This window comes from Carassius auratus, chromosome 37, assembly GCF_003368295.1.
Source record: "Carassius auratus strain Wakin chromosome 37, ASM336829v1, whole genome shotgun sequence".
Taxonomy (NCBI): domain Eukaryota; kingdom Metazoa; phylum Chordata; class Actinopteri; order Cypriniformes; family Cyprinidae; genus Carassius; species Carassius auratus.
In genome coordinates, this window is record NC_039279.1 from 11,000,261 (window position 1) to 11,026,217 (window position 25,957).

Below are 25,957 nucleotides of genomic sequence, written 5' to 3' on the forward strand. Positions count from 1 at the left end.
CAATGACAGGTAAAAATGTTCATTTTAGGGGTGCAAAAGCTCAAGGGTACACCTTTGTATATAATACACACACATACATATACATATATATATATATATATATATATATATATATATATATATATATATATATATATATATATACATATATATATATATATATATATATATATATACTTAAACTGTTTAAAAACAAAAAAGATAAAAATCACTTTTCTATTAAATGCAGTTCAGGCACTGAAAACTCTGCCATGCCATCACAGGAATAAATAACATTCTCAAATATATTAAAACAGAAAACAATACAATATTTTATATAATTATAACAATATTTTACAAAAGCACTGTTTGCACTATATTTTTCAAATAATTCAGCCTGGGTGAGCATAAGTCCAAATAAGTCTGTTGAAAGTAGAAAATTATCTTAATGAACACAATTTTTTGAATGGTAGTATGTTTTTATTTATACATTTATTATTTTAATTGTGTAAACGACAGAAATTATAACTGTTCTATTCTATGTTAGAGTAAACGTGTTACTTATTGTATATTCCTGAAGTGTTACATTACGACATTATTTCTCATTATTTCCCTTGATTTCTGATATACAGTTTTTGAAGAGATCCCTCTGGTGGCTCCACAGGACCTGAGTAACATTCTAAAGCAAGGCTACCTGGAGAAGAAAAGACGTGGTAGGAATATTTAAAGTCATAGCATTAAAAGTCACAATATCCACAAGCATTTCAAATCTTTTTCTTTTTTCAGATCACAGTTTCTTCAGCATAGAATGGCAAAAGCGATGGTGTGTTCTGAACAACACAATATTTTATTACTTCGGGAGTGAGAAAGGTGATTCCCGTCCCGTTTAAGAAATGATACAAGTCTGTTCATGAACTTCAAAGACAGAGATATTGAGAAACTTGGATTTTTTTCTTCTAAATTCAGACAAGCAGCAGAAGGGCTCATTTTATATCAACGGCTACAGTGCAGAGCTCGTGCCCAGCTTACGCAAGGACTCCAAGAAGAATTCATGCTTCGAGATGACTGCTCCTGGAAGACGTTCTTACCAGGTTCAAGACACACAAACACACTCACATTGCTCATTTCTGTAGCTGTGTTCAGTCATCTTGCTGGCAATGAAGAATGAGAATAGCCTCCAAATCAACGATGCTAGTTTCTCTTTGCAGTTTACTGCCAGCAGTCCCCGTGAGGCCAGGGAATGGGTGGACCAGATCAATTTTGTTCTTAAGGGTATGTAAGATATGAAATACATTTTAATTATAATACATAACATATATAATGCTGAATGCATCTGACTTGATCCAAGCACCATGATGATCATCTTAAGGTGAAAAGGGCAGTTTTGATAAAAAACAAAACAAAAAAAAACGGCATATCAATAACTTTCTTTCTTGCTCAGCCAATAAGATAGGCTCTAGACCTCCTCATGCACCACGTCACTGAGCTTCTGAGTCCAACGTGCTTCAGGCTGCCTCCTCTTCCCTGTAGCACAGCGCTCTTTACAGGAAATTGATTGGGATTTGCTCGGTCATCCTTTAGGGGCATCGATCTGGTCCTGCTTGGCATTGAGGCAGTGAGGATATGATAGCCTGTGTTACAGAGCTCAGTCACCTGCAATCAGGCCCTCACTTCATCTGAGACAGATCTAAGGCACCCTCGCAACTCTAAAGTGGGCTCAGTGCGGCCCTCTGATTTGCGGGAAGTAATGGACACTCCTGAGATAGTTTTCTCCCTCCCCACCCCCCTTTGCACATGTCCATACAGCCAAATGGCACAAGCGTCATTTAGTATTAGCACTTTATTTTTTCTCCAGATTTCTGTACAGTGTTACTTTACTATTATTATTTTTTTAATAAACTTTTCAAAGCTACAACAAGGACCAAAAATGTTGGAACACACTGAAACAGATCGATATTTGAATGATTTTGGATTTTTTTTTTAAAGTTTAACTCTTTATGAACCATTTACTGACGAAGCAAATTTGTTACATTGAGTATTCTCAAATCATGGTGGATCACATTACCATCAGTGCAAATGTGTAGCAATTGGATTCTTGTGACAATTGTGACAAACCAGGAAGAAAAGGCTATGAAAATGATTTTATTAATTAATTTTTTCACTCAAATTAAATTATGCTGATAATGTAATTTTGTAATAAAAAGCATTAAATTAGAAAATTGCAAAATAGGCACTAGTGGTCTCAGACTTTTGGGAACCCACAAAGTGTAGATCTGCTATTTGTTTGCTGTCGTTTTCATTATTAGGTGTTAATGTTTGCTTTCATGGCTTCTCTCCAATATCTGGAAAGTGACATGTGACACTGGAGGAAAATTCAGCTTTGCCATCAAAGGATTAAATGACATTTTAAAATATATTAAATTGAAAACAGTTATTTTAAAAATCCGTTCCAAATCCGTAAAAGCTGCGTTCGTCTTCAGAACAGAATTTAAGATATTTTGGATGAAACCCTGGAGGCTTGAAACTGTCTCATAGACTGCCAAGTATATAACAGTGTCAAGGTCCATAAAAGATATGAAAAGTAGTCATCAGAATACTCCATCTGCCATCAGACGTGCAATCTGGGTTTAACTTCTAATACTATTTCACAATTTTACTGTTTTTACTGAACTTTTGGTTACAATAGAACCATTTTCGCTAGTGGTCTCAGACTTGGGACATCACATCATGAAGATTGTAACATATCATAATCAGAATGAGATTTACTGCCAAGTATGTTTGCATGCACAAGGAATGCATATAATTTGTGTGCTGTCATTTTCTTTATTTAGGTGTTAATGTTTGTTTTATGGTATCTCTCAAAGATCTGAGCTCTAACTTAATTCCCTTTGACGATGATGAGGAAGAGGAGGCAGAAGAAGAGGAAGAGACATATGATGACATTGAACGAGCTACCACACCACCACCCCCACGTCCTGGGCCAGCATCTGCTCCAGTTCCGAACCCGAGTCTGGGACAAACCTCCCAAAACAGCAGCAAGGAATGGAAAGACCAAGCAGGGACTCGGGAAGATGAAGACGAGGATGAAGAGGACGAAGAGGACATTTATGAAGTGCTTCCAGGTACAGAAAAACAAAACAATGTATCTCCTTGATTGGTCCTTAAAACACAACAGAGTTAAATATAGGATTATCCTGATAGCTAAACTTACACAACTGTGAATGTGTTCACCCTGGTCACTATCTTAAAACACTGACATCAGTTTTTGATGGGATTTTGGAGCAAAGTTACTGAGGTTGTAACCATCAGCCCTACAATGTTGAACACCATCAATAATAGCAGATACATCAAGATCTGGTCACCCAATGTGATAGCAGGACCCTCAGAGGACCTAATGAGATCTCTGAGGAGAAATACATCACTCTGGGTGCTGTCATTTTCACCTTACTTTGCCATGTGTGCTGTGCAGCTGAGCTGGCCACATATGGCGGATCGAGTGACCACCTCTCTCACTTTTCCGCCCTTCATTCTTCTCTCTCTCATTTTCTTATGCTCTCCGATTTTCAGTTTGGAAAAGTGCTGAGCAGGTCTTTTATGACATTGCCTCATATATTAACTAATCTATTAAAAAAGTAATGTATATGCAATTGTGTATGCAACCGTTCATAGGTTTGTGGTCAGTAAGATAAAAAAAAATAATAATACTTGTATTCACCAAGGATGCATTACATTTTTTGAAAATGACTGTAAAGACATTTATATATAATTGTGCTTTTAGACTTTCTTTTCATCAAAGAATCTTGAAAAGATATATCATGGTTTTCACAAAAATATAAACGTTAATAATAAGAAGAAATATTTCCTCACCACCAAATTAGCATATTAGAATGATTTCTGAAGGATCATGTGACACTAAAGACTAAAGTAATGGCTGCTGAAAATGTAGCTTTGCCTTCACAGGAATGAATTATATTTTATAATATTTTAAAATAGAAAACAGTTATTATAAATTGTTATCATTTTCCACAATACTACAGTTTTACTATATTTTTTATCAAATGAATGCATCCTTGGTGAGCATAAGAGACTTCTTTCAAAATTATTATGACCACAAACTTTTGAATGGATGTGTGTGTGTGTGTATATATATATATATATATATATATATAAATATATCTATATCTATCTGTATTCCTCATTAATGCTTCAGCATTATCCTGGAAATTAATCAGAAAATTAGATTTTAACTGGTAAATGTTTAAGATTCAGAATGCGCATATCAGTTTACACTTTGAAATGGCTAATTTTGAGCTCTCATTTTTTTTTTATTAAGGCTTGTGCAACAGATTCCAATACTTTTTAGATGTATATTTTGCACTTGCGCACATGTTAAAAGGCTACTTTAGCTTTACAGGTTTTTTTCCTCATGCTGTTCCTGGAAGCTCAGGGCAAGCTTGTGCGGTGGGAAGTATAGGGTTGCTGGACGGTGGTTTTATCGGCAGGCTGACAGCGTGAGGATGGATGTGGGAGACAGAAAGCTGGGCTATCACTGTCACCTCATAGACCTAGAGGTGCCACGCCCAGAATCAATGTCTGTCTGCCTGAAACACACTAGCCATCTAACCCGGCCTGGCACCTCCCCTATAAATCAAACAGGAGCTAGCTGTTCTGCCAGCACTGCAGATATTGTTTAATATACTTATGAGAGTTCAGAGGTACACAAACTTGTTCCAGAAGTTGGATCTGCAAGGAAGATGAAGCATTATTAGCTTCAGTGGACTGGTGCCAAAAGATTAATGGATATCTAAAGCTTAGCAGTAGTACTTGATCTGTATTTCTATAACCTTTGACCCTCTGTATTTTTCAGAGGATGAAGATACTGACAATGCTGAAGAGTGGGATGAAAAGCCTGGTAAGTAGATTGTGTGCGTTGATAGAGAGATTCTATAAGTTGACAAAAAATATATGGTTATACTTTTATGACTGTGTTTTAAATAAAGGGTCTTCAGATTATGCAAATTATTACCAAGGCTTGTGGGACTGCGAAGCTGATAGACCTGATGAGTTGGCCTTCCAGAGAGGAGATCTCATCTACATCCTCAGCAAGGTCTGTGTTTGTTCTCTCAATCTCTCAAATAAACACACACACACACACGCACACTGATTTGTTAGTTGAAGCACTCTGCATGTATTTTGATGTTCTTTTTTTCTTATCTCGCTCTATCCGTCTCCTCACTAATGATGAATAATACGCAGCTGGCCATAAGATGAGTCATATCGGTCAATACTCACTGACTTTCTCTTAGCAGCTATTCATTTACTGTATTCTAAATGACAAAGCTGGGATGGTCTTTTCAATCAGTCAGTACATTCTTATTGCAGCATTATAAAAAGAAGGCCTCAGCCAAAATATAATGAATCACGATTTGTGGCTTCTGTTTCTAGTACTGCTCTTTTCTGTCGATTATTCTATTTCAATCACACAATTTACGAAATGAATAGCATCAGCAACACATCAGCTTTGCAACAAAGCAGATTAATTTAAAATGACCTTTCTTACAGATATCCAAGAGAATTGCAGGCAACAGATTAAACCTGTAGCATGTCATAAAGACATAATAGGAAACTCCTTTTACATCTGTTGTCTGTAGACCACTGCAATACTGTGTTCACAGTGGGACATTTTCAGTAATATGCTGTTGATTCATTGCTGTAGTTGTGTCTTGGAAAATTGAGTGATGAGCCAAGCAAACCACTTTATTTGGTGTATTCGCTTTAATCCATATATTTTTTGTGTCCTACAAATGGGATGTTAGCAGGAACAAATAGTGTAGTTGTTTAATATACACCACTGAAAGAATCAATGTGTTTTGATTTAGCCTTTAACTGAGCTCAGAGATAGTTCGTCCAAAATGAAAACGCTGTTGTCGTTGTTCCAAACCTGTATGACCTTTTTCTTCTTTGTAACACACACAAAAATATATTCATATCTTAGTGTTTTGTGTGTTTGTTCTACAGTATGAATTGTTATTTCTGCTGAACACAAAATAAAATATTTTGAAGAATGTTGGCAACCAAACAATTCCTGGTAGCCATTGACTTCCATAGTATTTATTTTCCATACTATGGCATTCCGTTTGGTTACCGACATTCTTCAAAATATCTTCTTTTGTGTTCAACAGAAGAAATATGCTCATACAGGTTTGGAACATGAAGGTGAGTAAATGTAGAAAGAATTTTAGTTTTTGTGCGTGGGTCATTTATTTTAATCTCATGCCATATTTCTAATTTGTGTAAACGATGATTCTTCTAACCATTTCAGATAGCTGGAGCATGTCTCTGATTTTGTCGCCATGCTGTTATTATATTCAGTCAAGTATTTATCAGCTCTTATAATCCCTCTATTAGTATTTTCGAAATGGCTGCACTTGTATCGTTCAAATCTCTTATACCTCTTCGGATGCATCCTCAGAATCATTTCAGACAATGTGGGGCTGCCCCACTTGTTTTACAGATGCTTCCCTTGAACGTTGACCTTACTGAATGAAATATAGGCCGTTGACTAGAACTCAAGCCTAACTCTAGCGACCTCTTTCATAAAGCAGTGGTCATAAAACGTGAGTGCATAAATTCTGCCGCACAGAGGTGTGGAGGGGAGCCCAAGTATATTTGTGTCAACACTGAGCGTAATTGCAAGGTGATAAAGACATGGAAAGTGCTAAATCAGTTCCGCTTAGCAACAGGTTTTTGAGGCAGCGCTATGATTGACCGCTGTGAAGTCACAAATCAAAGAGGTCGACAGCGCTGTCACAGCATTGGTGTAAGCAGAGCGTACAGATTAAAAAAGCTCTTTCATCAGTCTTTATTGATCCACCACTTACAGTGAATAAACAGCTATTCGGCTCATCTACACAAATCACTACGTATCTATAATATGTGGGAGCATTTTATAGTGTGAACACATGCACCGAAATCATTAGTGGTTATTATTAGACTATTTTGGTAATGCTCAGATGGAAAATGGAAAATACATTTAAAGGGGTTGTTCACCACAAAAAAAATAAAAAAAATTCACCCTCATGTCATTATAAAACAATTTTTTTTTTGTAGTTTTTTTTATGTCCATTCAATGAAAGTACAATGGATTTGTATTTATTTATTTACCTTACTTTCTATCATTGCATGGATAGAAGAGTCCTTACTGGTTTGGAACAAACATGAGGGTGTAAACTATCCCTTTAACTTCTGTACTACACTGCATTGTTATTCATCGAAACCCAACACTGAATTTCAGTACAATTAAAATAAAAAAATCTTTTTTTTTTTTTTTTTTTTTTTAATTAATTTAGATTTATTTAATGAGCAATCATAATAGTTGCATTATGGCTGGCTGTTTCCTTCAGATCAGCCTCCCCTACAATTGTTTCCATTCTCATGCCACATGGTTCCTTAGTTAAAAACACTTGAACATAAAATAGTGGCGAAGGCTAACATCCATCTGGCAGTTTTGTACGGCCTGCTCAATCCTCAGGGCACGGCTGAAGAATCAGGGCACTAGGACAGCCCTGTTTTTCTTACCGCTCCAATCACTTATCACAATGCATGTGCGCTACCTATTTGTATTTTAATTTTTCTCTTATTTTTGTGACTCTTTTTTTTGCATTATAGTTTTTTTTTGTGTGTGTGTAGTTTAAGGGCCCCATGGAGAGGTTTTTTCTGAAATGTTCTTTTTTCTTCTTCAACCATGCCATCCTTTTGCATTCCAAACCCTTAATTTATGTGCTTAAATTCAAAGTACATGACTCCCAAAGGTCAGGCCCAACACATGCCAGAATTCCCACTGGAATCCCCTTAAAATCCTGGAATGAGAAGCAAAGAGATTTATTGCACTGAAGATGGAGGCAAACTTCTCCAGGTCCCATTTAACATGCAAGCCCACTGAGTTATCCCTTTCTTTCAGTTGGTCTTGGCTTTTCTACAGCATGTGCTTTAAACTCTCACCATCAGGGGCTGTTAAGTCTAGACAAGATCCAACCTACTTTTAACATCCAGATGCTCCATCAGTATGGCTGTGGACACTACTGCCACCTTCTGATTAAAGATTGGAAGTTTTTTCCAAGCTGGTGGTTTTTTAAAACAAATACTTGATGGTCTGTGTTGAAAATCTGGCTCATGTCGCATTATATTTATATATTCTGTTTTTTTTTAAATTTAATATTTTAAATATGTTATTTATATTTATGTATAGTTTTTATATAGGCTAGTTTGTGTGAATTTGCATATGAATGTGCAGTTCTCAGACAAAACTGGGTGATTGTGACTTCAGACGGATGACTGCTCCAGTTGGCCTCCCACCCATAGAGTCAGCCTCCTACAAAATGCCTAAAGAAAAGGAAAAAGTGGTATAAAAGAAAAGGAAAGTCCAGTGGAAATAGACACTCCTTTTAAACTCATTCACACACACTCATCTAAGGACCTGCCTTCTTTGTGGCAATAGAGGCACAGAGGCGCTGTATGGACATATTGAGCTTTCTATTTACCAGCAGAGGCATCAGGGGGTGAGTCTGGGGTTCTGGGGTCATGCAGAAGGCAACGGTCATCTCCCGGTCAACTACAGTAGGTCATTATTCAGACTAAACCAATAGTCCAGAACTACACAGCGGCCGCCCCCCTCACACTCTGCATAATTGTTATAAATGGCAGGCCACATAAACAGCCATCATTACAGGCTCTCAGCAGCATACACAATCCACTTTAAATGCCTATTACGTTTAAGTACCATCCGTAATCCCCAAGTGTACTTTTACAATGGCAGATTATTTGGTCATCCACATTTTTACTCGATGTCACACCTTCGAACGCCCAGGGTTTGGGATTAAATAAGGCATGTGGTGTTTCCTCTCCGGTTTATTTGACTATGCCAAACCGATATTAATTTGACCAGTTCTTAATGGCTTGCTACGATGAAAATGACATGCAAATGAAATGCACTGATTGAGATAAATTGAACGACGGGTGTCTTTGCTCGAGCAGCAGATCAATACCTGTTCGCCACCTGCCGTGTCCGCTGCTTAGGACTAGCAAACAACGTGATGTATTGGTGTTTGTCTTTTAAGATGGCTGGATGAGCGAGTCCCCGTGCAGCACTGAGCGTGTGGAGCCGATGCTTTACAATGTAAGTTAAGGAAAGAGAAGAAGGAGAGGAAAAGTGGAGGAGGGGGTTGTAGCACCCGAGTGCCGGGTTCAGCGGCGGGGCAATGAGAGACTTCCTGCGCTCCATCACTCCCAAGGCCTACCTCAGTCAGCTGGTGGCCAGGGGCAGAGGCCTCATGTCTCATTCTGATTACCATGTCTACTGCCTCCATGGTGTGTGTGCGTTTCTACTCGTAACTGGAAAAAAAATGAATGCACACGGGGAACCGAGGGAGAGTTTGCAAATAAGGGAAATGATTAAAACGCGATTGAGGAAGGAGGCGTGGATGCAAAGTGTCCTCTTAGAGGGAAATTTATAGAGGGGAGAGGAAGAAAAGGTTGATTGGTATTCTGTTGCTATTATAGATATGAGTCACTTTCGATCCTGTCATGATATTGTTCAAGTTAAGCCACTCCTTTTTTAAGGCATCATTAGCTGTCAATCTGTTCCCTGGTCGCTGGAGAGCAATAGGCCCATCTGAATACCATTGCCAGTCGCCCCCCTGAGTGAGATATAAATGATATCAGTGGCACACTGCAGGTGTTGTCATGGCAACACACACTCCCGATAGCTCCCTGTGCCAACTCCGCCTTCCTCGGAAGAAGGTCATGCGGAGGTCAGCGCCATCGCAGTGATGCACTTCACTTTCACAGCAGCTGCCCACCAGACCTAGACACAAACTGAGATGTACCTGACCCTGTCCTGTTACAGAGAAGCTTCCCGAAAAGCCACCCATTATCCCCGTCCTACACAGTTCTTTCGGGTAAATCTCTATAACATCCCTTTCTACGGTCAGGCGCAGATTGGATGTCTCCCAAATGCCTCTAGCTGACAGATGCATCGCCTAAAAGCAGTTTGCTAGTACTGGGAGGCAGGAAAAATGAGGCAGCAATGAAAACGACACGAGTCATCGAAATGGGACGGACTGCAATGGAATGTATTGACTCTCTTTCTTGTACTGTGTGTGTACTCTGTTTGAACCCACATTTATACCATGTTTGGGGAGGATGGGGGCGAGGAAGGCTGGGCGGAAGAGGCGTGTTGGATGGGTGGAGGTCCAGCTTGTTCAAAATGGCTTGATCAGCCCTGGACGCACCTGTGATTTGAGGAGTATTATACAGCCATGTGTTCCAGTCTTCGACACTGATTGCAATTTTAAGATTGGTAATAAAATTCAGAAGGGTACTTTTACTGTTTTAACAACACGGTCAACACTGTCGATTTTTCAGTGTCGATTGTCGATTTTTTTTTTTTTTATGGTCATGAAGTAATTACTTAGCTTATTTAAAATAAGTACCTACTCCTGAGAGTATGCGGGTTCAGACACAGCCACTGAGTCATTCTGGAACAAAACTGTGTGACTTACTTTAGGATTGAGTCACTGAATCATTTCCTCAACTGATTTGTTCAAATCACTGATTCATTTAGGAATAAAATAAGTGACTGGCTGCATGCCAAATCACCCTTTCACCCTAATTAATTATTTCTTATTTTACTCCACTAATATAGTGGCTACCTGTTCAGTGTACATTTATTGTGCACACATTACTAAGGTGCATTATGGGAATGAATGAGTGCACATGATAATTTGTGAACACAACTACAAACGTCTGATCCTTCAAATATTGCATTGCATCAGGGAATAGAGGGTGATTTTGGACACGGACCCTCTTCATGAACAAACCACATAATCATTTATGCAACTAATTTGTTCAAAACAAAGATACATTCAACTTGAGTGCCACATTTTTAGAACACTGTGACATGAACAAGACAATGGAAAAGACATGATTTAGTCTAGTCTAGTGCATCATTGCATAGTAAAATAATGGAAAAGCTGTGCACTAAAATGCAAAACGCACTCTGTATGAATGGACCCTTCTGGCAATATTGGGTCTGAAATGTAAGTTATTCAATATTAACTTCTTGTTTACCGAACTGTCACATGAGAACATCAATCTACACCTCCAACAATCCCCATCTGCATAGCTGCATGAGTCTCAGACAAAAAGCTCAATTTCTTGGATGTACTGCTATCGAGGCGCTGATGCCACAGCGGCATTCAGATCACCGTCCAGATGGATTTTATTCCATATAGCATCATTAGAGCGGCTCATCTGCATGGGCTGAGGACTACATTAGGCTCTCAGCACTGTGGGTGTGCTTAAAGAGGGGAAGGTAATTAGTTCCTACTCTCCTCAGCAGGCAGCGGATGGATGACAAGCTCATCATGTCTAAATGTACAGTGTGTGCTGCTGGAATACTAAAGCTCTTAAAACACTCCAGTCTTTCACTATCAGTGCATCACATTCTTTAATCTCCTCATTTATAAACCCCTGTCCACCTGAATCTGTCTTCATTCATTAAAAGCCAGATCTAGGGCTCTCTTTCCACTCTTACTCTGAAGAGCTTTGGCCTGGAATAGCTCTTAAAGTTATTTGAATTTGGAGAGGAGTGAATCAAGAGAACGTTATGGTGGAAAAACAAAGAGCTTCAAGAAAAGAATAAATAAAGGTTTATTCTGCTTCCCTCAAGGCCTAACATGTTGTTATACTTTTGCAGCACACTGATATTATCATTTGTGCATCCAATAACAAGTGTTATCCAAACATTAGTCCCCTAACTTATGTCAGTATCTGTAGTTAACGTCTAACAGATTAACCACACACTTCTTTAATTACCACAGAAATCAGTAAAATTGTGTTTCAGGATTTAAATGAACATTCACATTTGCATTTGAATGGCTGAATGCAGGTGCATGAAATTTTGGTTGTATTATAAACATCATGATACTTTGTTTTTATGTTCAGTTTTAAAGCCCTGATGAGCCAAGTAAACACATCTCTCGCCACAGCATTTCATTTTCTATGATTCTGCAGATGAATGCCCTCATTACGCAAATGCACAACTTCCTCAGCTCAATGTTTCTGTGATACAAGACTGCGCGTGTATATAGATTGAACATATTTGGAGAAAATAAATGTGCAAAAATGGCTAAGAAAAGTTTGTCTATTATAATTAGTTTGCTGATGAATAGATTTTATATTTTGTATCTAATACAATGAAATTCACTCTATGTATTACCTTTGAACTAAATCAGTTGAGAAATAATTGTACACTGCTGTCTTCTGACCATTGACAAAATCCTCACACAAGTGTCTTTATTTCTGTCTAAACTAGGAATATAACATTCATGGATGGTGGGTTGGAGAGCTGGATGGTGCTATTGGCATAGTCCCCAAGGAGTTTTTACATCCTGCTTATATTCTATGAGGTACTTGCATTCACAGAATCATTCTGCATGATTACTTAGCGTATGGCCTAAACGAGAACCAAAAAAACACAACTTAAACTGAGAGTGAGAAATTGTATAATTGTCATATTGTATCCATCAACGAACTTCACTGCCGTTTTAAAGTTTCTGAAGTTTTCAAAATTGCATCAGCATTAAATCCAGACACTCAATGCTGACACCTGCTGGAAATCATTGCAACTACAAAGTTATATGGCAGCATTATTTTAGATTCACACATTTTTATGCATTTAGTACACATTTATGGTACATTCTTCAAACTGGTGTTCAATATTTTTGCTTTCTTTTCTAGGTTGGCTTTTTGCGAAGATCACAGAATGTTCAGCATTATAACACTTTAACACCTGTCATGGTTTGAAAACCGGTCAATGATTAGATTAGAATGTGAATTCAAGTAAAAATTGCATTTTAGTCCATTTATAGAACCATAACCCTATCTGAGACCAAATTGATTTGTATATAAGACTTTTTATATATTTCATGATTAGTGTACACTAAGAGGTTTGTCTAGATCTACATTTCATGGTTTTATGATTTGTTCAAACATAAACCACATTTATTCAAATGGTGTACATAAGTGTAAGAACTTCTCATTCATCATCACTTAAAAGCTGTTCTATTTCAACAGCACAGAAAACAATTACCCTTTTTAATATACAATTAAGACCATTACTGCGACGAACCATCATGAGTTATTCTTTAGTGTGTTGAAAAGTTTTCTTAACTCTGCATTTCTATTTGAAAATAGCTTAGTTCAGAATTCAACTAACCATTTCAGCAGATATTACTCCATGGAAATAACCTGTCATACTAGTTTAATTCAAATAAAAAACCTTGGCACTTTGGACTTAAGTATACTTTCTCTGTAAGATTTAATTACTTGTATTCATATAGGAGCTGCAAATCAAATTATTTCTATAATATAGATAAAAGTGAGTAAAACAATATTCAAGAAAAAGCACAACACAAGAACAGCACTTAATGACGTGCTTTAAATGTATAGTAAAATCAATAGTTTATTCAACAAAATGCATCACTCTTAAAACTGAAACCATAAAGCTTCCAGAATTTGTTGAATCAGTTATTTCAGATGAAAATATAATATTCCATCATGTAATAACTGTCAGCATACACTCCAAATAAAACCTCACACAGTAACTGCATTGCTTCCACTTTAGCCTACATGTACATTTCAGATGAACAACATAACCTGCCGAAGTGAAATACAGCATCAATGAGAGCACCTCTGCTTCTCAACTGGAGGAACAGACCTTCATGGGCAGATCCATAATCACTTAAACCCTAAGGAGGCTCAGAAACACTTGAAATGGATTCAAAAACAGAACTACATGGAATTTGGCTTTTCAAAAGATAGAAAAATTTTATCCACTGTTGAAACCTTTCTTTAATTAAATAAAGAAAAACAAATCTGAGACGGTTTCCTCGGGATGCATGTTCAGGCTCTGCCTTTAACCATTTATACGGTCCTATCAGAAACACAAATTAATCAAAAAAGGGCTCATTTTAAAGGGTTTAAAATAGTGACCATATTTTTACAATTCTATTTGAAGTGGCATGTACTATCAGGCCAGATTGAGCGGTCATTCTCTTGGCCTGAGTATAATGGGTGACAGGACTGCTCTAGAACCATCTGAAGGCTAAAACTAGCCCCAGATGGTGGAACAACGGGCTAAGAACGAAAAGAAAGAAGGATCTTAGTACAGAGCATCAGAATTGCTGCTCCTCGGCCTCTTGATCTTCTCAATGTTCTTCAGGATCATGTCATGTAATGTTACCTGGAGTACAATCACATAATATTAATTCATCAAAACTCCCAGACAGCACATACATACAGAAATCTGACTTCTTTCTGTACATCAAAATAAAGATAATCTTTAAGATAATTTATATTATTACTGTTGTAGCAATACTTACATATTGATTTCTCAGTTCTGACACTATAATCTTGAGGCTGATGTATTCTTTCTCATCAATCTCTGTCACCGTGCGACGATAATCCTCCTATAGCAGTCAAAATATATATTAAACATATATAAAATAATGACTGGATTCCTGATCTAAATGCTATATGTACTTTAGATAGGACTTACAACATGAGGGTACTTTGCTATTTTTGAAACCAGCTTTGCCCTTGTGATGTAGTACCTGTAAAAGAAAGTTGTTGTTGTTTTTTTAATATGAAGGTAAAATAAAGTGTGGAAATCTTTGACTAACATTGACTTAAGATGATGATGATACAACTAATTTCTATCTAGAAATGTGTTGCTCATTGTCAATGGGAAAGTGCCCAATCAACATTGCTCAATAAGTTGCCCCGTGTATCATCACCTTTAGCGTGTCGTACCTGGAAATCTGATCTAAGAAAGAAGCTGCTTCCCCTTCCACTGTTCTGAGTTCAGCCACCGTCTCCTCCTGTGCATGGTGAAGATAAAATCATAACTCCAGATAAATGGCTGACAAAGTCTTTTTTTTTTTCATTTGACATTCCCTGACAGTAGCAAACATAAGGAATCATTTTTCTTAAAACAACAACAACAAAATCTTAAATAGTGAAAAATCCATGCTTGTCCTTTTATGTCTGCATACAACAAATATAGCTTATGCTGTTACAAGAACATAAATGTACCGAATGAAGAACTGAAAAATGTGGCACTGTACCTGAATTGAGACGCCAAAATTGTTGCCATCTTCTATTCTTGGGATTAACAACTGAACCCACATCTTGACCTAGAAAACACTGGATATTACATTTATCCAACGACCTATTAAACAGTGAGAGCATGTCAGAGACTATGATTACAGGGTCTTACTGTGTTGCATTTTTCTATGAGAGTTCTGATTTCAGGCTTGACTTTTTCAATCAGCTCCACCAGCTTGCCATTGCTTTTCATCATTCCACCAGGCATGACAAAGACTTTGGTCCCGCCAACTAAAAACAGAAATCATAGGCCCTGTTTCTATCTGGTAATAACATGCATCTTCAGTGATTCGATCAAAGGTGGTCAGGCGAGATGCATTACTGGTTTTCACCTGGTAATCAACATGCATTCAAATGCATCTCTTGACCACTTGTGTTCAGATTTCACACTCAACATCACTTTCACATGAGATTGAATGTGATAATTCATGAGGTTTGGTACAACTACGAAATGAAAGCAATCCAATCTAATGTGTTTTCAACTACCTCTGAAAGTGGTCAAAACTAGACAAGCTCAAGATGTTTTAGACCCTGTTTACACTTGTATTTAGTGTGGTCCACTTTTGATTGGATTGACAAAAATGCATATTAAAAACCAGGTGTAAACAGGGCCACGGGGTACTGTAGGGAAGAGTGAGAGCAAGATGTTTTGCTGATTTCATTAGGAAGGAAAACTCACCTTTGCCATCTCCTGCACCATCTTCAAGTTTCCTCTTTTTAGCATTTTGCTATTGAGAAAATATTTCAAGGTTACATCTGTTTCATGCCAAACACAGTCTTTTGTACAAAGCAGCAGAAACTGATCCTATTAAGGGAAAAATGGCTTCTTACCCCCTCCAGTCCATCATGGATGTCTGTAAGAAGAATTGGGTCTGGCACTGTCAGATTGATCTCTGAATGGATTTCTTTCAGCTCACAGATATTAATTGTGGGATCCTGAAAAAAATGTACATGACGTAGTCAAAAGGCTATCACACAAATTAATGTGTTAAGAACATTAGCACATCTGAAGTCGTCAAAAATGCATAATGTTTTTCATTATTATACTTGCCTTCAAAAACTGGTCCAGCTCTAACAGTTTCTTTGGAAAAAAGTTTGCAACCAAGTCTTCAGCCTACATTTTAATTAAACAAAAAGCTGTCAAACGGTCACAAAACATTCATTCACATTCACACACACATATATAAACTGTGGGTAAGTGCAGTAGTTTACCTCTGCTGTAATTCGTTCCCTGAAAGCATCAACCTGGCAAGACAAGAAATATTCATATTTAACTATAAAGCACAAGACAGATTTTTGTCGTCACAGTTTATAATGTAGTGTCTTTGAAAGTCAATCACTTTCAGAAATGGACACAACCACTCTTCTATTTTAAGAAGCTGAATGTTTACAACACGTTACGTTACCCTGAATCCCGTATCGAGTCGTTTCCCGCTCTCCCGTTACTTGTTAGCCTCGCGATCTTCCCCGTAATGGTTTGCCAACATAATCACCGACTTCAATATACCTTTAGCTTACTGCTGTTAAAATCGTGCTGAAGCTGAACCCACAATGCACTTCTCCCGCAGCGCCATGCTGCTGTGCTAGAAACACGCTTCATCCACACACTCACTCGCGGTTAACGCACATATGGGAGCTCTGGCTTCACCCTGGAGATTTGATTAGTATAATCCACAGATACCTTATTACAATATGCATTTTCTGCTTAAAACAGATCTGATTCCATAAGCGTATCTACGAGTAAAAGTAAGCTAACACGCTCACGAGGTGACACGCGCAAAGCCGGCTAGCCGCAAGCTAACATTTACAAACAGTTCACCCCCGAGTGCTCTGTATTAAAATAAAGGAAGCGGCGAGACATTTACCTTTGTTTTGATTTCATTGTCCACCTTAAGAAGCGAAGACATCGTCTTAATTCAATAAAGGAGAAAAGTAATGGATTGTCCTAAAAGCATCAACTAACAGTGTGGCTCACTAAACTGCTGTCAGCCACAAGGCACTCGCGCGCTTCTAGATGACGTCAACGCTTCGAGACCACAGATGGAAATACATAGATTCACATCTGTTCTGTCGTGTGGAAATATTCACTCTTCATTCATTATGAATCTGATATTATCTGGAATATGCAGAATCATCTGTCATTCAGTCAATCAATACAATATAGTGTACACACCGACGTATCGCTGGAATCAACGTATCTTGCGTGCCAAAACGGTGTCTACCTCTTCTTACATCTATGTTCGGGACGACTTCGAAAGACGTGTTATGTATACGTGCGTCATATTTTCCTCTGTTAAAATATTATTTGATGGAATTACAATATATGTACTTATACAAACTGTTAAATACTTTCACGAGCCCTCAAATATGTTTAATTGTATTGTTTATTTAGGACGTAAAGTAAATCCGAGACACTTCCGCTGACGTGTGTTGGGGGCGTGTACAAATCTTGCGATGTAAACAAGAACGCAAAAGACAGGTCTAACAGTGTTCACACCACCACGGGCATTTCTAGAGCGTCACATCCCGCATCAAGCATTAGTTGATTCTGGCTAACAGCTATGAACCTCCCCGTCACTGTCAAAGTGAACTTTAGGGGCAACGTGAAGAAATTTCCAGTCTTGGACACGAACAAAGCACAGTGGGAGACTGTGGAGGCCTGGGTAAGGAGTCATTAAGCCTGGCTGGGTGGCGTTTATGTGGGGACGTTTACATTTCTTGTTCTGGAAGGCCGTAGCCGAGGCCTACATAAACAAACCTTAACCGGGGGGTAACGTATAAGACGTTTAAACTAAAATATTCCATCAAAATATTTAATCCTATTATAGCAGATATGTCTTAACATATATCACAGTTGAGTCCTTTATACAAACCTCAGTGATATCAATTGTAACTTTACCTGTCATTTGCTCTTGACCTTTCTGTTCGGCCATAAATAAGATGACAGTTTGTAAATAAACACATTTTTAAAAATAAAACAGCGATTTTTTTTACTACATGTAACTCTTCGATGCCTTTAAAAAAGTCTGCAGTTCCTGAAGGTGTTTGTTTACATTGTTAGCTGACTAAGTGTCTTTTTATAACTTCTAGATAAAAACTACATTCGGCCTGATCCATTTTCAAGTGAAATATTTTGACGAGGACAACGAGGAGGTAAATAATAACAGTTCAATAACGAGTTTATACTAATATATCTGTGATTTAATAGTGTTAGATTGATGGAATGTATATTTTTTTTTAAAGTATGAGTTTGACAGAAATTGGTTGACTATTGTTCTGAATCTATTTTCCAAAGTACTTTTCTTATTGATATTGTCGTCTTATTTTTACAGGTGTGCATAAACTGTCAAGGTATGTAATGCATTTAGTCACCAAATATGTTATCTGTAGTGTTCAAAAAATTATATCATAGTACATATAAAATATTATTGCTTATATTATATATTTTATGTTATTATTATCACAGATGAATATACAGAAGCTCTAAAGGTAAGAACACCGACTTTTTTTTAATCACAAGCTAAATCTGAGCCATTCTGTTATGCCATCATTATAATCATAATTTAAAAAAATCCCCGAGCTTTTAACACAGTGTTGTCATGATGAATTTTTTTATTTTTATTTAGACTGCATTTAAGCAGGCCAACCAGCTACACATGAATGTCTATAAGATGAAGGGTCAGGCGGAGGGTGGTGCAGTGAAGGCAGAGCTGAAAGAACTAAAGATAGATCCTAGACCAGCTCCGCCGTATCGAGCAAGGGTCAAGATGGCAGACAAGGAGACCCAGGTGACCCCCGAGCGGGACTCGGTAAGCAGTTTGGAGCCTTTTAATAAAACATACTGTATGCCGTCTTTATAGAGTGAACTTCTTATTAGTTCATGCATATCTCATTGAATAAGACATTGTGAATAATAATGCACTGGACTTGTTACAGGCTGAGATCATTTAAGACTGAGTTGTTTTTCTTAAACAGGTTGTGGCCAAAGAAAACAAAGGGATGAAAACCGATGAGGAAGCAGTACCAGCATGGTTTAAATCCTACATGGACAGGGTACGGTGTCCTAAACAAAGTCAAATGTATAATTTTATAGATCTTTGCTTTTATCTTTGCATATAACAGTAGAATTGCTCCTGAGAAACTAGCCTCTCATAATAAACACAGTACTTTCTGTTGAATCTGGTCCTAACTGTTGCAGAATTGTTCTCAATCATCTTTGCAGTTCAAAGATCAGGTTGTAAGGGAGGTGGTGGACAGGATGTGTAGTGAGTTTTCTGCCCAGTGTTGCACACACAGAGCCTCAGATCCTCCTGCAGAGGAACCGAGCACCTCTGGCACACAGAAAGCTACAAGCTCCACCACACTAAGGGCCTCTAGTTCAACTCTAAATTGCAGTAGTTGCAAAGGACCAGCCACTGGAGGAGGATATCAGTGCAGGTTAGAATGTCCTAAACGTGTCTTACAAATGATACTCTTCAAAAATATTTAATAAGCATACAATATAAAAAAAAAATGAAATACAGGATGTTGAATGTAAAGCTCAATATGAAACATTTTCTGTCTTTGTGCAGCGTTTGTCCATCATGCATCTTATGTGAGCCATGTAGTCATAAACACGATCCCAGCCACAACCTAAAGAGAACAAGGACTCCTTTGTCTGTTCCTGAACGTGGAGTCACTCCGGAACCCAGGCAAGCCAAAATAATTATGATGTTCTGTGTCTTTTAGGGCTGTTCAAATCCAAAATTTTAGGAACTGACTCTTGATTCCTGTTTCTGGGATCGACTCTAGAATTGATTCATCACTGATGTTTGGGAAGAACATGTTCAACTCATCTGAATTTAAAAAGACTATTAAGGAGGTGTCAGTTCCCTTTGATGGAATCAATTTTCGATTTCCATCACCCCAGAATCGAGAAATGATTCCCAGCCCTAGTATCTTCTACTTAGCCTGAATGGTTTTAAGAGATATAATCACACCTACTAATTTAATTTGATTAACTTTGGCTCGTTCTCAGGTTTCTGAGGCGGGGTGACAGGACGGTGCGTAAGGCAGAGAGACAGCGGCTGAAAGCTGAGCGGAGGCAGCTGAAGGCCGAGGTGAAGGAGATCAAGAAGAAGCTGAGGCTGGAGAAGAGAGGTCTGCTGTGGAGTGGAGCCTCCAATGGGACCGGCAGCTCAGGCCTTGCCCCCGCTCCCGCCACATCTCTAGGCCCAGGACCAGCCCCAGCTCCGGCCCTGTGCCCAGACCCTCAAACATCCAGTCCAGAGTAAGGGCCACACTGAGAGGGGTCAGGGCTGGGTTGATCTCCCTACCCAGCTCAGAACAATAATTAGCAAGATTATCATATTGTCTGTTATAGTTGAGTTATCGCTGGCAAGTGGATGGAACTACCTCAAAATGCACCCGCTGCCTTTATGTATTACGTCCTTTTTGTACTTTTTTGATATGAGCTTCAAGAAAAAGACAGACACTGAACAAAGCTGTTCTGACGATCCTCTGTGCACTCAAACCAGGGGTCCCAAGGTCTCCTGCTCCACCTTGGTGCCCACAATGACTGCCTTGTTTCTGGATGAGAATCTACCAGATGGCACTTGTCTGGAGCCAGGCACCAAGTTCATCAAGTACTGGAAGATGAGGAACACTGGCAACATCAGCTGGACTTCGGATACCAAGGTACTTTTCGAAACTCACTATAGGCTGAAAAGCATGTGTCTCAACACGTTGTGGGCTGCGTTTGCATGTGTTTTGTTTCTTTTGTAGTTGAAGTTTATGTGGGGCAACCTGACCCTGGGCTCACGGGAGCAAAAAGAAGTCGCGGTGCCCTTTCTGCAGCCAGGTCAGATTGGTGTGGTGAGTGTGGCATTTGTGGCGCCTCTGCTGGAAGGCACCTACACATCTCACTGGCGCCTGGCACACTGCGGGGTGCAGTTTGGGCCCAGAGTGTGGTGCAGCATTATAGTGATGGCAAATGCAGAGCGGAAACCCACCCATTGCAGCAAATCACTGGTGAGTCAACTTTAAACCACAATACCTTAATGTTTTCAAGTATCGCTATTTTAAGGGTTACCTAGCAGTATTTTGAGAGATTAAATAACTTAGTATCTTCTTTTATAGAGGACCGATCTTTGTCTTATGAGGAAAGATGGCGTGTTCTGGTCAGGCACCAGAGATTGTGAGGTGTCTACCAGATCTCGGAGAGAATACTACATCCCCTCTGTGGACTTATTGACGGCACAGGTATGGGCATCGTTGGACAAAAAGACCACTTTATGTTTGTTTCATGATGTGTTCTTAACAACTAATGTCCAAAGTCTCATTATTTTCCAGGATCTGTTGTCTTTTGAGTTACTGGATATAAACATTGTGCAAGAATTGGAGAAAGTCCCAGCCAACACTCCAGCTGGTAAGGCCTCATTCTGGTTACAATTATGTAATATTTCCTCAGGGTCTGTTCCTCAACGTCATGTGCATAATCAGCCTGGCCTCATTTTTAGAGTAATTGTGTAATTTCCTCAGATATGACCCCCTGCGTATCTTCACCGCTTCATCATGGACCCTTGTTTGGAAAGCCTGGCACAGGGCTAAGCAAAGTTGAGGCTGCACATTCAGGCAGGAAAAAAAGTCAAGGTTAGAGCATCTTAAATGGAATTTGAATTACTGATTTGTAGTTACATCTAACGACCCCTATAGATTATATCTAAATAATGTCTAAACAAAAGGATAGTTTCTATAAAGTTGCACTGAAGCAGAATTACTCATTTGTTTTTCATAAACTTGGAAATCAATATTTGACATACAAATCATTCAAGTTTAGGGTTGGTAAGATTGTAATATTTGTAAAAGAAGTTTCTTATGCCCTTTCAAGGCTGCATTTATTTGATCAAAAATACTGTGTAATATTGTGAAATTACGGTTTAAAATAACTGTTTTCCATTTTAATGTATAATAAGGATAAATTACCTCCAATTAGTTTTTTTTTTTAATTTAACAAACAGATTTAAAATGATCTTTTTTGTAAATCAAAGCATTTGTAATTGAATCCTAGACTGATGTGGCTTGTTCTGTTAGTGTTGCAGCCTCCGAGACAGAATGAACTTCTGGACATTCCCGGCAATGAGGAAGGAGATGAAGACATCAGTGGGACCCAGTTTGTGTGCGAGACTGTGATTCGTTCTCTTACTCTTGAGGAACCAGAGCGCAAGCCTAAACGCAGGGCTTGGCCCAACCTGAAGAGGCATGATGGTGAGCTTCTTTCCGGTGTATTAGTACTAACAGAACTCAATGCTCTGTCTGTTTACCCAATGGATATTTCATAGGTCACTAACATTTTGTTAATTCTGCTTCTAATTGTTTCGCAGTTCACGACACTGCTAGATTTCAGGAGAGATCATTACTGGTGAAGAACGACAGACCTTTGACAATCATAAACAGCCCTGAGGCTCCAGTCCCAGTGCCAAAGCCAGTTAAAACAGAGGAAACTGTCATGCCAGGTGTGCATGTTCTTCATGTCACTGTTGCTTAGACCTACTGAAATTGCTACAGTTACTGTGAAAGCAGTGTGCCCTTCTGCTTAGGCTTGCTAAAAATAAACATGCCTTCTACTTGAGCTGTACCTGCTTCCAATTTACACTTGGTTATTTTCACAGTCTTTTCGGAAGCATTGATTGGCTCAAATGAAAACCTCTATACCGACCCCGCTGCACAGGATGAGAATGAAGAGGAAGTGGAACAAAAGGGAAGTGAAAATGATCAAGAAAAAGACGAAGAAGCAGGAGAGTGGGATGAGGTGAGCAGTCAGGTGTCCTCTGCCTCATCAGAGGACTACATTGTCATCCTGCCTGACTGCTTCGATACTTCCAGGCCCCTGGGAGAATCGATGTATAGCTCAGCAATGTCCCAGCCTGCAGTCCCTCTTGCCAAAGAGCCAGAGGCACCGCAAATCCCAAGCAAGGCTGAAGGAGAGAACGAGGAGCCCATCCCTGTTCCAGCTCTTCAAAACAGCCTGAACCAGATGCTCTGCACCTCTCAGATACTGGACACTCCTCCACTAATTCCAGAGACAGTTCCTTCGCCCATAGCTCTATCGCCACCCCCATCTCTTCGAACCCACAGGTTAAATCATATTCAGAGAATTGGCTAATTATTTCTAAACTAAATAATAACGTACAGGAGTTATATTATCATAAATGGGCTTTCATTGGTTTTAATCGCTTCACAATTCTTTTGCAGATCAGTGAGATCTCATGATCTTGAGTCAGGACCAGGGGCCTCTGAAGACAACACCTCATATCAACTTGACGATGACTCAAGTGGTGGGTTTCCACGTCTCGTGTCAGTTGTCAGAAGAAAAAAAAATTGTAAATCAAACTTTGGATAGAAATGATCTTGTATGCAACAGTTAACATCATACATGTTATAATTTTGGTTTCATTTTTATTTTATTTAACTAGCTAGAATTCACCAAGTAAAAGCAATAAATACTACTATAATCTGTATTCAAAGAGATGTAAAAAATATTAAATATTTGTTATGATGATGACTTATTATTATTATTATTATTATTATTATTATTATTATTATTATAGGCAGGCATATATTTCGAAAGTTCTGTACCTTGTTTTATTTAAATAATAATTAAGATTGTGTTTGACATTAACAAAATGTTGTGTAGTTAAACCAGTTATTGTAGCTTTGAGCCATTTGTGTGACAGAACAGCATGTCTGTTTTTTTACCCTAGGTTGCAGATCAGCTCATTTAGAGGCCCCTGTTAGTGCCTTTGAGACCTGCGGCTCCCAGGATCTCAGGTATAACAACAACACAGTGAGATCATTGTTTTGAGCTGTCGTTCTGCTTACATGCATTACAGGCATCGCATTATAATATTAAGATCAGGACGTATATACATATTCAGGAAAGTGAGAAAGATCAGGTTTTGAATATCTGTGTAAAAGCTTGAATTCAGCAGAGGAGAGGAAGTAGCTATGCAGTTTTTTTTTTTCAGTGGTTGACCACAGTTGTTTTAGTTTGTTGTTATTTTTTACAATTCCTCTAAATAAGCACACCATTTAGCACACTGTGTCGAGTTATGCATGTTGTTCTTCTAGTTTTGCTTCATGACACTTTCTTGAATGTTAATCTCTCTAGTCCTTCTTCTGTTTTGTTGGCACGCTACTCTTATATGACACAAGCTTTTGTTCCCGTTTGTCTTCTTCTGCAGGGCACATCATGGTGGTCTGACAGAGGGGCTGGTGAAGGGAGCGCTCTCTGTGGCTGCCTCTGCTTATAAAGCACTCTTTACAGGCCAGAACACACCTGCACAGGTGAGGCATTTTTCTCGACAGTGCACAACATACTAGACCAGAACATAAACAGCCACCATATAGTGACTTTCTTTTTATTACATTACCATAAAAAAAAACTGGAGTCAGTAAGATGTGCTCACTAACACCTTATTTGAAAAAAAAAAAATAAAAAAAATACATAAACGTAATATTGTGAACTATTGTTAGAATTTGAAGTAACTTTGTAAGAATTTGCAAGTATTTTCTTCAGTCATGAATAAAATTATGCATCCTTTCTGAATATAACTATTGAAAGTTGGTCCTATAATCATTGTAGTTGCATCATACATTGTTTACTTCAGTCTGGATTTTCTGCATTCTTTATCTCTAAATCCTAGCTTTGGCATGTGAGTGACCTTTAACATACTAACTTTGGTTTGGTTGTCTTTCAGCGGCCTGCTGTTGACCCAGCCTGTGAGGATGCCTCCATGATGGCTGTATTACAGGAGATGGGTTTCAGTAACAAGCCGCTCAATCAGAGGTTGCTGAGGAAGCATAACTATAATTTGCTTGATGTGGTCAACGAGCTGGTGCAGTTGACCGACAGCGAATGGCACATCTCTAGACACTAGGAAGCACAGCGCAACCTCAATAAAGTATACGAATTGTAAATGATTTCATCATGTTGCAGCATTCTGTCAGAACGGGAGTGAGGTGATGGTAAAATATTGAAATGATCTCTGATGTTCTTTTGTTAGAGAAATAGTTTGGACTCTAGAAAAAAAGAGAAATGTATCACTATAACAGACCATAGCTGCAATGATGCAATTACTTGATTGTACAATTTTAGTTTCATGTTTATATAGGACATTATGAATGAGGAAACAACAAAGTTTAATAAGCAGTCTTAATGCTTTCTTTCTTCGGTGTGTGTGCCCAACTTACACGTACAGACTGCTGTTAGTTACGCTTCAGGTATATTTTGTACTGCTTGATTAGATACAAGGATAAATTGGAGACAATGTCTAGAGCACTTTGGATGCCTCTCAGAGGAAAGATATAAAAAGAAAAGCCTGTATTGATTTTTTTTTTTTTTTGTCACAGTGACCTCTATATTTGTATATCTTATTTTAAATCACACTAATTCATATGGCACACTAAGGTGTTGGGCTGCCAAACATAGGAATGTGCAATGAGTGTTTTAGTCATGCTTGATTGAGTCATAGTGATTGATTGGTCAAAGTTTTTGCTAGGCACCAGTTTTGGTCATTTTTTTTATGTGCAATGTGTTACTATGAACTGAAGGCTTATCAACATGCCGTTTTGTGTCCAGCATAGTGAATTAAAAAAAAACATTCCATTTATCATTTCTTTGTGTTTGAGTTATTTGCATTGCATAATCGTACATTTTCTTCTCACTATGTTTGGTTAATGTACATGCATCTGACTTGCAGAAACAATGGGATGT

General features: G+C 38.4%; 3 protein-coding genes across 4 annotated transcripts in view; 2 read left to right on the forward strand and 1 right to left on the reverse strand.

Moving 5' to 3' along the window:
- The window catches only part of LOC113056178 (src kinase-associated phosphoprotein 1-like), a 28,066-nt gene extending 14,167 nt beyond the window's left edge, over positions 1-13,899 (forward strand). Inside the window, exons 5-13 of the mRNA XM_026222750.1 lie at positions 612-692; positions 766-849; positions 946-1,070; positions 1,188-1,251; positions 2,844-3,101; positions 4,847-4,891; positions 4,980-5,086; positions 12,353-12,446; positions 12,778-13,899. Of these exons, the coding sequence (XP_026078535.1) occupies positions 612-692; positions 766-849; positions 946-1,070; positions 1,188-1,251; positions 2,844-3,101; positions 4,847-4,891; positions 4,980-5,086; positions 12,353-12,445 (857 nt within the window). The 3' untranslated portion in view covers position 12,446; positions 12,778-13,899. The remainder of the gene's footprint in view (positions 1-611; positions 693-765; positions 850-945; positions 1,071-1,187; positions 1,252-2,843; positions 3,102-4,846; positions 4,892-4,979; positions 5,087-12,352; positions 12,447-12,777) is intronic.
- Positions 13,484-17,225, reverse strand: LOC113056181 (proteasome activator complex subunit 3-like). The gene is made up of 11 exons (XM_026222757.1): positions 17,070-17,225; positions 16,417-16,449; positions 16,256-16,318; positions 16,036-16,140; positions 15,884-15,932; positions 15,317-15,435; positions 15,165-15,233; positions 14,851-14,918; positions 14,597-14,651; positions 14,421-14,507; positions 13,484-14,281 (listed from the first exon to the last, which is right to left on the reverse strand). Exons 1-11 carry the CDS (start codon positions 17,109-17,111, stop codon positions 14,201-14,203), a joined length of 771 nt encoding a protein of 256 aa, XP_026078542.1. The 5' UTR covers positions 17,112-17,225; the 3' UTR covers positions 13,484-14,200.
- Positions 17,226-17,632: 407 nt separating this feature from the next.
- Positions 17,633-25,853, forward strand: LOC113056183 (next to BRCA1 gene 1 protein-like). 2 transcript variants are annotated; one of them, XM_026222759.1, is made up of 21 exons: positions 17,633-17,867; positions 18,295-18,357; positions 18,537-18,555; positions 18,671-18,693; positions 18,831-19,013; positions 19,180-19,257; positions 19,427-19,641; positions 19,776-19,895; positions 20,222-20,473; positions 20,658-20,880; positions 20,968-21,213; positions 21,322-21,444; positions 21,535-21,610; positions 21,724-21,834; positions 22,276-22,449; positions 22,566-22,697; positions 22,854-23,319; positions 23,437-23,519; positions 23,946-24,012; positions 24,426-24,528; positions 24,942-25,853. In XM_026222759.1, the coding sequence occupies exons 1-21, from the start codon at positions 17,766-17,768 to the stop codon at positions 25,119-25,121; spliced, it is 3,039 nt and encodes a 1,012-aa protein (XP_026078544.1). In that variant the 5' UTR covers positions 17,633-17,765; the 3' UTR covers positions 25,122-25,853. The 2 variants fall into 2 exon arrangements, with proteins under 2 accessions (XP_026078544.1, XP_026078545.1); XM_026222760.1 differs by having other exon boundaries at positions 17,634-17,867; positions 20,721-20,880.
- Positions 25,854-25,957: the final 104 nt, after the last annotated feature.